General features: G+C 38.9%; 1 protein-coding gene across 10 annotated transcripts in view; it reads right to left on the bottom strand.

The window, feature by feature from the left end:
- otofa (otoferlin a) overlaps positions 1-12940 on the bottom strand; it is a 136297-nt gene that overhangs the window by 118586 nt on the left and 4771 nt on the right. For all 10 annotated transcript variants that reach the window (XM_088089230.1, XM_088089229.1, XM_088089224.1 and 7 more), the window contains exon 2: positions 6943-7001. In XM_088089230.1, coding sequence (XP_087945356.1) covers positions 6943-7001 — 59 coding nt within the window. The remainder of the gene's footprint in view (positions 1-6942; positions 7002-12940) is intronic.

Genomic DNA, 12940 nt, shown 5'->3' on the forward strand with positions numbered 1-12940 from the left:
TCAACATTAGATTCTACTCGGCTAATTTTGGCTGCTCAGATTCCAGCTTTCAGCTTCCCTCCAACTCTAAGCGAGCAAAGAAAATATTCTGCTCAGATCATCATTTATTCAGTATACTCGGGGATGGGAAAGCACCTCCCTGGAGCGGCCCTGAATCTTAAAAACTGGTGAAGTTCATAAACTATTTTTAGCGCCGGCAATATTGCAGCTTGTGTCTATAGTCCAAAGGCAACTCCTACTCTTCACCTTCTTATTTGTGGTCAAAGGATCAGTGAAGTGCTGTATAAGCTGAAATATGACCTTCAGAGGTGGATCACTCGAATGCATGAAGTTATGTTTTAAGAGTCTTTTATTCTCAGATGACTCAGTGGATATGAATCCTGTTCTACTGGGTATGATATATATCAGTTTAAAAACCTCACCCTGATAGTGGTATGCTCTCAAATAACGGATACGCCTTCCTTAAGCCCACTAACTTCCCAAACCTGATTACAGAGCCAGTCAGGAAGTTTGCGGAAGTGACTTCACTGTGGACTCTTCCTACCCTCTTTGGTAAGCCGCAGCAGACCCATGAGTTCAGCATCCTTATCAGGCTAATGAGGCTTTCAGTGGCAAAGTACAGCAAGAGCATTAACGATGACATGACGACAAGTAAAACAGCAACCCTGTCCCCTACAAATTGTTTTTATAAACAACTCGTTTCTTTTGCAAATTAGGTTTTGTAAGTACATTGACAATGTTTGTCGCTAAGTAAATTCTATGTTTTTTCACAAGTCATTTGTGTACAGGGTGGTTGGTGTATAAACAACAGCATTTTAACACCATAGCTGAGGTTTCATATCCATTGTATGGTTAGGTTTAAGCATGAAAAGCATTTTGTCTAGGTTTAGGGAAAGATCATGGTTTTGCATGTTAACAAGTCCTTCCAGGATGTTGTATTCACAACAGTTCATCCTTGCAATTTTGCAACACTTATAATGTGTATAAATTTAATTCCTAGTCTCCTTTATCACAAGACTACTGTTGTGGTCGGGGTGGGCGATATACACACACACACACACACACACACACACACACACACACACACACACACACATAAATATATGATTGTATACACACACATATATAAATACAAAAAATACATACAGGCTTCAAAATACAATGTCTTGTATTAACCACAGACCTTATTTCAGGCATCTAACCAAAAACCCATTCAAAAAACCCACTGACGGGGCGACTGGTGGATCAGTGGGTTCGAGCAGGCGCCCCATGTATGGAGGCTGTGTCCTTACTGCAGTGGCCATGGGTTCAATTACAGCCTCTCCCCCTTTGAAACTTGTGCTGTCCTATCAATTAAAGGCAAATACGCCATGAAAAATATCTTTAAAAAAACAAAAAAACACTGACTTTGTGACAAGGAAACCAGGATCGTTTAAATGCTAACTCATTTTTGGGTTGCTGGAGTCATTCCTGGATAACTCCATTGAGCTGCAAACTAATTAGTAGTATGCTAACATGTCAGAGTCAGGCTTGAAAACAGTAAGTACACAATGGCCTGAAAAAGCTGTGCAAAAGTCGTGGGATTCAGAATTTAGCATTACGTAATCAAGACTCTCATTAAAAAGTCAGACTGTACACTTAGCACACTGTCGAGAGATGTAGCAGCTGGAGGCTAGTGCACTGCACTCATTATGTTTGCATAATAATTCTCCTTCCCTTGTCTGCACAGTTCAAATCTCTTGACATGTTTGTAAACTAAACAAAACCAAATTCATAATCAAGTTCAAATTTTTCATGTGCCCTCTCTCTTACACACAACACATACACATGTAATGTAGCTATATCCACAGGCCCAAACTGAATGAACCCTGTGGTCACATGAGGCACTTACAGGGCTTTCTGTTCTTTGCTCTAGTTATGTCTAACTAGTGAGGGGGAAGCCCTGGTGTACTGCAGCTAAAAGCCAAGCCCCAGCATGGAATGAATAATGAATACAGATTCCCCATCCAGTCTATCCGCATACTAGTTCAAAGGCATCCTGCTAGTCCATGCATGAAGCAACAAGACACACAGCTCTATGCTAATGGCCCTCAACTCCAGGGGCTGGACTGAGCTTACTGAGCCATGCAAATGTTCCTGTGCTGAGGATGAAGATGTCAGATGATGTGATGAGGAATCGCTCAAGAGTTTGTGGGGTGGGGGTGGCTAGGAAAACACTACATGTACTACTCTCAGGCACCAGCAGCATGTAACACAACCGCACATACATATACACACACAGACTCAGGAACTACTTGCAGCACAAGTCGTCCCAAGGGAAGCCTGGACGTTTATATTGATGCTGAGTGATGCTAACGACCTCGCCAGCACTACAGGGCCGCGACGAGAGCATCGGGTGAGGCTGCCACAAGAGATCACATATCAGTGGCAGCAACTCCGTTCTGTACCAGCCACTGTAGTCAGGCCTCAGGAATAATATAATGTACCATTATACTGTATATTTCTGACAGATTTATCCCTTTTATCTACTTTTCTTTCCTATATTTCACCCATAATGCTACAAAAAAAGAAAGAAAAAAAAGTCTGTAATCTCTGCAGGGACTATGAATGTGTGTGTGTTGCTATGTAAGTTACCAAAAGTGTACAGTCATTAAGCCATTTTCCTGATTAGACTGAAAACAAAAGCCCTGGTTATCAGCTAAGGAAGCAGCCCTCTGCCTGTGAGCCCATCAAAGAAAAAATGCTTTTCTCTGTAAAAGCAAGCAGCTCAGAGAGAGAGAGAGAGAGAAAAAAACTCCCCACGGAAGGCACTATATGTGTTTGAGGCCCTCTTTCTTTTGTTTTTTTTCTGATTTCATTCCCTAACTTTATCCCCTACCTTTGTTCTGTCTCTTTTGCTTTCACTCTGTAAGGATTTCCTCCAGCACTTGGTTCGTGATCCCTCAGCCCTCGTCTCTTTCTTATATCCCTCCTCTGCTCCCTTGTATGACTCTTTGCATTTAAATCCATCATAATGCTGGTTTCTCATAGCCTTTTCAACCAACATGAAACAGGTTCTGTTCGAGTTCGTGCACCTAATTTTGAAACGGTCAGAGTAATTGTTTTTCTGGCTTTTATTGCCTTTACTTGACAGGACAGTGTGAGCGTGAAAGTGGGACAGAGAGAGAGAGGGTGACATGCAGCAAAGGCCGATGCAGCGAGAATACAACCTCTGTACATGGGCCGCCGTTCTACTGACTGAGCCACCGGACGCCCCGGTCAGAGCAGTTTAACCAAAAATAAATTGATACTGAACATGAACAGTAGCCACTTTTCCTTGACCTGCAGTGCGAACCATGACAACATGAGTGGGCTTGTCATATTCTACAGCGGAATTTCTCAAAAAAGGGGGTATGTATACCCCTGGGGGTACTGAGGGGTATCAGTAATGCATAATTCCTAAAATGATTGCATAACTACATTTGTGAAAGAAGCAGTTCAGGGCAACTACAATCAGGGTCCGAAATTCATACCCAAGAAGCGCCAAATGCAGGTAGATTTTCCATTTGGAGAGTAAATCTCCAAAGACTATCCACCACACCGGAGGGTAAATGTTTTCACCAAAATGTAGGAGTGCACTGCTCTGCTGCTAACCTGCTCCTGTGCTGATTCTGTGCTGTCACATACATGTACGCCCAGAGTGCAGCGAAACCTGACCATCTAGAGTGCAACTACTTTTGCAGCACTGTTAACCGTACATCATCAACTGATCTGCTAAACCATCACTTGCCACCAGTCCACTGCTAGCATGGGTTGCACGAATATGCATATGAGGATAATGAAATCATCGCATGGAGGTCCCGTAGTTTGAACCAAGATGTCACCTGCCTCCTACATTGTCAGTGGCAGCAAAAAAGGCAACTTTTCATTTTTGCCAGTAAAAAATAGGCTTGGCCAGACACAGAAACTTGTCTTGGGTCTGGAGCCTAAAGGTAAACTGTTTGCACACTGCATTGCTATTATTAATGTCATACTCTCTGCTCTGGTCACTACAGCCTCACTGTCACCATCACGGGCTCACACACGCTCACACACTGCTTTCACTAGCTCTTTATCTCTTTCGCTACTAATACAATCAGACACCAAAGCTGAGATACCAAATTTAGTGATGGATCTAAACATTTGAAATTTACTATTTCAGTATTTTTTAGCTACACGCTTGTCGCTCAGCACATCAGATGATGATGGCACAGTTCTGTATCATACTCGTTTATGAAGACATTTTCTTCTCTATCAAAAATGCTTGGTGCTTTGTTAAAAATATTTTTCAAAGAGGTTACAGCGTTGAAAAAAAGTTTGAGAGCCACTGTTCTGCATGAAGAGAAGATAGGCATGGCTACAATGGAGACATCAAGTGAAAAACAACAGAAAAAAAGAGCAGCTGTCTCATTTATAGTAGGTCAATACTTGTTTTTAGGATACTAAAAACAACAAAACTATGATGACACAAAAAATAGGTATAGGTTAATGCATTCTGATGTCTTGCTGCTTCTGTTATTGTGTTGTTTATTATGCAACATTCTCCATCAACAATACAACCTTGATTACAATAGTTCTGCTCAAAACTGGTGGAAAGCAGGCTGGTTTGGTAGCTTGTGCCAAGGATTTATAAATCCTGAAGAGAGAGTTTAAGATCCAGAGCTTATTAAGAGCAAAAGGGTTATCAGTGTGACAAGAGTGCAGGAGTCCTATTGGGAACATCTCCCAGAATCTCACAACAGCCACCAAAGATATGGACTAACCAGCACCAGAGGGGCAGCAGTGAAATCCATGAGGACCTCAAAGACTTTCACAGGTCTGTGTTCACATCCTTTGAACTTTCTTTTTCAAGTCAAAAGGACCTCCAGTTCTGGCAGAAGAACTATTTGGGGGATCAGCTCTTCCTCTCCACAGCGGTGGAGTGTCTGGTTTAATTACAACGGAGCAAGTGTTCAGTGTCATGCATGGGTGGAGGCCTCTACCTCTGCCTCGCCTCTCAGACCCTGATAGGCCATCAGTGAACAGGAGAGGGCAGTTAGGAAACACTTGGCAGGACATCGGCTATTTGCAGCGAGAATAAGTGAGATTTTGGGTAGATCATTAATTCTATGATTCTTAGGGGGGTTATTGGTAAGTACAGCACAGCCCTCTTTCACAAATGCAGTCTATTCAGGTGGCTACACAAAAGTGCCAAAACTGCAATTCATTGAACAGCTGCTTAAGGCTAGCTCCTGAAACCAGTTAGTTCCCACAGACCCCCATGTTAAAATACCCAACTTTACAGCAGAAATAAACATGTCTACAGCCAGTTTTGGCCTCTATGGCTAATGCAAACACTAATGACAACTGTACGGGGGTACTTTTTTATATAACTCAACCATTTTATATAACTCAACCATTTTATATAACTAAACCATTAGGGCTTTAGGTTCCATATATTAAAGGGCTAGCTACTTTGAGTGACAGGCTGTATGCTGACAGTGTCCTCCGCCTCTCAGTCAGATCAACCCCTCGCTCCATCATAGCACCAGCCTTTCGCCCAAATATGGTCACTTCTGGCTCCAAAAAACAAGATTACAGCGGCCAAAATGCCAAACCTTTTCAAAACAGGAGTCCACAAACCAAGAGGTGATGTCACAGCTTCCTCAGTTATTTTTACAGTCTGTAGTCTATCCAAGAACATTTAAAGGAAAATGCCTGTACAGCTGTGTTGTGAAGAAAAGCTGTAACATTGAAGGGATAAGCATGTAAAGGGTTGCATCTGTCTGACGAAAAATGCCCTACACGAAGCAAGCAAATCAATGACCAATGCTTTACTGACTGACTTGATAACTAACAAATATTACAACTTCTTATGGCACCAGAGAGAAATAGCTCCTTGCCCACCATGCTCATAAAAAAAAGAACATCTTCCGCCTTGTACATGTACATCCAGCCTTGCCCCATCAACTTCTGTTGAATTTAAAAGCAGTTTGCATCCATACGTGTTGGATTAAGGCCCCATCTATTCCGGCATTGTCATGGCATGTGTGAAAAGACACAAGATGGAAATGTTCCTGAATGTATGAAAAGAGAAAATCACTCGCAGCGCCTGAGGGGTTGTCCCAATAATATGATGGGAACTGTGTGTGAAAGAGGCTTGTGTTTATCCATGTGTCTGTGAGCCGTCAAGTATCCTGGGAATTACATCCATGTTAAATGATTCAATACTTCACTAGCCATATGTACAGTCAATGTTAAGTGCCAGTGCAGGATGTAGCGTGCCCTTTTTAACCAGATGTTAAGAGGGTGAAAAATTGGAACTGCAGTAATGACAGAAGCTTCTTTAAAATCAAGCTACGACATCATATTTTATCAGATTCAATGACACAATGCCAGCTAAGGTAACTTAGAAGATTACAGGCACCAAACTGATTTAAATAATATTAGCAATTTGATTGTTTTACTCTCAAGAGGCACTGAATCTACTAGATACATAATCCACATCTAATGTTCTTTATTCTCAATGTTAAGCACCTTAACTGTAAAGTGTTTCTACAGAAGCAAATTTGAAGTATCCAATAACAAGAACTAAAAGCTATTAACTGACTAGTTAATAGCAATAATATTATGAGATGCTTCCTTTATAGCAGTTACATTAATTATGAGATGCTCCTGTACCCAATTATACCTAATGATACATACTGTTGAGTTTGAGTTGTATTACTCTACTAAAAAATGAAAGTTGAGTCTATTACCGCCATTATGTCTCCTCTAATTATTGAACACCAGGTTCATTAAGAAAACCTGCGGCCTCTCAAATCAGCATATTACTGTTTGCAGGGGAGACGGGGAAGGTTGTGGTTTCTATTAAGTTGAAAGATAATTGCTTATCCTCATTATCGAGGTGAGTTAGTGAATGACGGTGGAAATGAAGACACTGACCTCATTAAAGTGTGCCACCTCCTCACAGTTCTCTGCCACACGGCTGTAGAAGGGCAGACCTGGAAGGTGAGGAGGAATTTAGAGGTTAGAAACAGATAAATGGTTCGAAATGTCACTTAAGTTTGATACAGCACACACAGAATGGGCAATTTAACAACACAAGCAAAAGATATCTTGCTTGGTGTTTACTTTTATCTGCTTGTATTATGGCAGGTAGCAGGGGCAGGTAGGTTGTCAGTCACAGTATATTAAAAAAAATGGCAGCATTCAAAACCAGTAAAAAAAACAAAGACTACTGTAAACACTGAACGGGCCAAACTGGAACAGGTCCTGGGGCAGGCTAAAAAGAGACTCAATCTAACTACAAAATTACTACAAAAAGGGTAAAAAAAAACCCAATAAAAAGCACAGAGAGAAAATGACAACAAAGAAACACAAACTGCAAAGAGACTCAAAATAACTTCAAAGCGACACAACTACAAGGAGATGCAAAAAGGACCTCAATGACTACTAAAAGGGGCAAAACAACTACAAAGAGACTCAAAATAACTGCAAAGATACACAAAATGACCATAGAGACATTCATGACTACATAGAGATGCAAGGCAACTACGGAGACACTAAATGGCCATAGAAATACACAAAGCAACTGCAAAGAGACTCAAAATAACTTCAAATAGACAAAAAAGAGACATATAATTTCTATAAAGGGATGCAAACCAACTACAAAGTGACTCAAATTGGCCGCTAAGACACAAAACAACTACAAAGAGACGCAAACTGACAAAGAGACATATAAACGACTTCAAAAAGTCAACATGCCCCACCGGGCCTTCACCTGCAAAATACCCCTCCAGGAGGGAGAGACTTAAAATGACCACAAAGAGACACAAAAAATACATAGAGATGCAAAGAGACTCACAATTACTACAAAAAGGGTCAAAACAACTGCAAAGAGACACAAAAGGCTTACAAAGACCCACAAAGCAACTACAAAGAGACTCAGAACAACCACTAAGAGACATTACACAAATAGAAAGACATTCAATACAATCACTAACAGACAGAAAATCACAGAGGCATTACAACTACAAAGAGTCGGAAAACAACATCAAAAAGCATGTAAACAATTAGAAAGTCTCTGTTTTGCTTTCATGTAGGAGAGGTGGTGGGGCCTTCTGCATGTCTGTGCCCTCGGGCTCATTGTTTCATAAATCCACCCATGGTAAAAACTGAAATGTGTCTGAAAGCTGTAGTAGAAATTGGATCAGCTTCTTTTAAACTGTATTAAAGTATTTCCACTTGATGATATTTTATACTTTTACTTTACTACATGTGATACACTCTGATTTTTTACTTAAGATTTGTCTCTTTTTTTCTGTTCTTTATTTGTCTTGTCTCTATTGTATCTGTTTTGCATGTAGGACAATCACTTGTTTTCTTTGGTTCATGGCTTATGTTTAAAATAGAAAAAGTAGTATTTTTTTAATGCAGGATTACTACATGAAATAGAGTACTTTTGAAGTGTAGTTTTGCTTCTTATACTAAAGTAAAGGATCAATTTGCCATGAGACATTGTCAACATTGCTGTCTCAAACCTGTTTACATCTGTCACATTAAAGACCAGTGAAAAGACAAAAGACAAACGAATGCCTTAAGTACCTGATAAATACACAAATGAGACAGGCTGTGTGGAGCCACAGGAGACAGAAAGGAAATGCATGGCTACAATATGACTCATTATGCGACGGAAGAAAAATAAACAGTGAGAAAACACTTCAGCTGAACAGAAACATAAAAGAAGTGAGATTTTTGCCAAGATTTTAGGCTTTCCACATGATTAAGTTTTCGTGAAAACAATATTGTCTTGGTGCAGTGTGTATTCAAGGTTATACACAGTGCAGAGAGCCATTCACTTTGCAGTAACCCGACTCACTCGTGTGTGCTACCGCCTGTAATCACCTGGCTGCTTTGTGTTGCTCGTGAATGGTGCTGGACTGCTGGGTGTATTCTGCTTTGTGCCAGTCGTTTGCTTTGTGTATCTGCGGCTTTGTGCAGGCGTTGATGTTTGTTCGGGTGCATGTGGACAGCTGACGTGTACAGACACATATTCATATGTATATATGTACTGTAAGTATACACACATGAACAGGGACCTTCAAATTGCAGTTTTTTTTTGGCAGTAATTAAAAATTTGAATAGAAATAAATAGTTTCTGCCTGGCTGTGATGCGTTATTATAATTTGTGCTGAAAGTTTCTTTTCACATATTCACCAAGCAAACTACCTTTAGAAAAAGACACATGAACATGCAAAAACAAAACTGAAAATATATTATGATTCTTCAAACCACATCTACACAATTTTACCATGACAACTTGCCAATTTTGACTGTAGTGAAACCATCTCTCATTTCCGTCACTACTCATTCTGAGGCTGCAACTAACACGAAGTTTCATTGTTGATTAATCTGTTGAACTCTCTCAATCAACTGATTTTGTTGATTTCTGATTTTTTGGTATATAAGAGGTCAGAAAATTGGGAAAAATGTTAATCAGTGTTTCCCAAAGACCAAAATGATGTCCTCAAATATCTTGTTTTGGAAATATTCAGTTAACTGGCATAAAGAAAAACAGAAAATATTCACATTTATGAAGCTGGAATTTTTTAGTTTTCTTAAAAATTACCCAAACTGGTTACCCAATTATCAGATTAGTTGGCGATTAATTTAACAGTTGACAACTAATCAATAAATTCCTACAGCTCAACTCTTAATAACCCTACAAAGCCCACATCCTTTAAAATCTTTTTTTTAATAAACACCAATCTAATGTCAGAGAGGGAACAAAACAATACTCCTCCTACATTATTCAAAACAGAGGCATCGCTGTCACACCAGTGTTTTCATCTAACGGAGACGTGGGTTTAGAAAAGTAGATCATGCGAGGCTTATGTAAGGTGCTCAGCACCAAACTAAAACAACATGCTGCTAATCAGGTTGCCTTTTGGCCTTGTTGGAAACAAAGAGAAACAGAGAGGCACTGAAAGAACCGACCTTTGGTGAAAAACAGAAAAGGAATGGAGATTATTATTTTCAAGCAGACAGATGGAGATGAAAAGAGTAAAAGGGAAGGGCGGAGAACACTATGAAAGATTTCAGCTTTTCCTCAGTTTCACCCGGCTCTACAGGGCGAAACAAAACAGAAACATTGAGAGCAGAATAGAAAAGTGGAAAGCATTTTGTTCATCTGCCTTAATGTTTGGGATGTAATCAGAGGCTCCCTGTATGCCTCAGAGCAGCTCATCTTTGTTGTTCCATACTGGGATTTTATTTTGTCTTCTTCCATGACCAGTTTTTGAGCTGAGCAGGAGAAGATGTATGTCCTAAATAGGCATCACAATTCACATTAAACACACAGTAAATTTCGGCTCCAGCAAAAGATATAAAGAAACGAGTTTTAGTGTGCTGCGGGGACAGAGAGGAATACAAATGATGTGTAGGAAACATTAAATTAAACAAAGTTCTGTTTCTGCTAGAAAATATTGAAGACTTAGAGTTAGAAAGACCACAAACAAAGTCCTCAAGCAGCAGCATGGATGTGAAGTTGTTTGACAAGCGCACTGTAAAACCTGACAAGTTGGTCTTACTTAAAATAATCTTGGAAACCGATTGCATTTAAAAGTAAATATAACTATTGATCACAATTTATGTTCATTTTATAACTAATTGTTAAGTTTACTTAAAATTTAGCTATATTTACTTAATTTTGTGAAGTTGTTGCAACTTAAAAATGACAATTGAAATTACCTTATTCTTTCTAAGTGTTAGCAACTTCAGTAAACCAAGTTAGTCTGACTTAACTTGATAAAGATTATTTTGGCAATAATGAAATATAGAGATCTGCCTGTTCTGTTTTGTCAACATGTTTAGGAAAATACAAATATGACTAGTTTGCAGCCACTAGAATAAAGATATATAGCAAAGCATCCTGGTTTAATGAAGTCACTAAAACTTTGAAAGACTGATTTAATTAAACTTGTCCTTAACTTGCATCAGCTACACAATATTAAGTAAACATGACTACATTTTAAGTACACTTTCCAATTAGATATAAAGTAAACATACATTAAGATTAATTGTTATATTTACTTAAATTTTCCTTCTAGTTTCCTAGATTTTTTGAAAGTAAAATCAGACTTACAGTGTGGTAAGCGACAGACAGAAGAAGGGAGATGGGCTGAAACAAGCAAGCTGTAGTGTGAAATAAGTCTTTGAAGTGAAAATAATGCTTTAAATCATAAGTTAACGCTACTCTACAGCGTGCAATACTGCAGGCTACTAAGCAGAGGCCCAGCCTATAAGCAACAAGAGCTGTAGTGTCAGTCTTTGATAAAGCCATGAGCTACAGATAACAGCAGGGATTCATCAAAGACGTGTCACAAAATCAATTAAGTTTTGATGCCTCCCCTTTGAAGAAGACTTCATCGCCCATGGTAGATAATAATGAACCAGTCTGAGTCTGACTGGACAGGGAACTCTACAGTCTTCTTTATTGCTTTATTTTTTAGATGATACATCCTGAATACTATCGAATGCGCTGATTTATGGCTTTTATTTTCTCAAAATATTTTAGATGTTTGATTCTGGATTTTGTGTTTTTGGTCTCTTTCCCCATCAGACATACCATCATCCCAACTAGCGGCTCGAAGGGTCATATATAGTTTGATATGTTCAGGAGGGGCTGGGGCTTCCTGACAAACCTCTTCCTCTCAAGACGGGAAGTTGTTTGAGCTGAAAGCACTCAGGAAGCGCTGCTGACAGTTTTTAAGGAAAAGCATGACTCAAAAACCCACAACAATCAAAGAGACTGAGGCTGCAGCAAGACTGACACAAATACTGCGAGTAGAAGAAGAATCATCACATAATATCTATCAGTTGGAATTTGGGCAGTAGTGATAAAAATATGGGTTATTATATCTTCAATAAATAGCTTACTTTAAATGCAATTGAGAGACGAGGAGAAAGACAGATAGAGGGAGAAGAAATGCTAAACAGTTTGTTTTCAGTGTGTGAAAAGGGTAATAAAATATCCCATTTAAAATTCTTTTCATCTGTGGCAAAGTAACTGCTAAGGAAGACATAAGCCTCCATTGGCCCTTAAATTAGAAAATAATAGATTTTATTAGTGAGTAGCAAAATACTTCCAATAAATCCAAAACAGTATTTTTTTTAATTAAATTTGTAATATGGTGATTCAGTCAGTGTACAATAGGTTTGATCCCAACTCGCATCTATTGTTGCACCACTCTCCCTCGCCCACCTTTCCTGTGACTCTCTACTCTGTTATCTAATGACCCATAAATATCAAAATGAATGACAAACTTTGCATTTGACCCCTCAGATGAAATGATTTCTCTTTCCTTTTTTAATTATATCTCATGTCTCTCAACTAAATATCATGCCAAACAACGAAACACTTTTCAAAATGACTAGAAATATGCTTTAACGTGATAAATGCCACTTGAAACAAAGAGCATGTGTGACGTTATATGAGATGAAATCGTGGATGGATTACTGAACGGGCCTACCAACTACAGACCCAAAGGTCTTAAGTGTCAGTTTTATTACCAAAAAGAGACATTTAATGACTAAAAGAGACACAAAGAGAAAAAAGAAAAAGAAAAAAGAGACAAATTGACGACAAAGAAATAACAGACACAAAATTACCACAAAGAGATGGAAAATGGCTACAGAGACACAAACAAACTTAAATTAATTGTAAAGAGACACAACATGATTGCAATGACTACAAAAAAGATATACAAATATGATTGCAGCTTAAGGCAAATTCAATTTAAGACTTTTTTTTTGCCTCTCTGGATGAAATTTAAGACCGATTTTACAGTAACCTAAACCTTAATTTGAAAAACACAAACAAAAAAAAAGTTTGGTAGTTAAAAAAAAAGTTAGAAACACTTTTGCCCAAAGATTAATTGTA

Source organism: Plectropomus leopardus, chromosome 16 (assembly GCF_026936395.1).
Source record: "Plectropomus leopardus strain MGB_pleo_1.0 chromosome 16, ASM2693639v1, whole genome shotgun sequence".
Classification (NCBI taxonomy): domain Eukaryota; kingdom Metazoa; phylum Chordata; class Actinopteri; order Perciformes; family Serranidae; genus Plectropomus; species Plectropomus leopardus.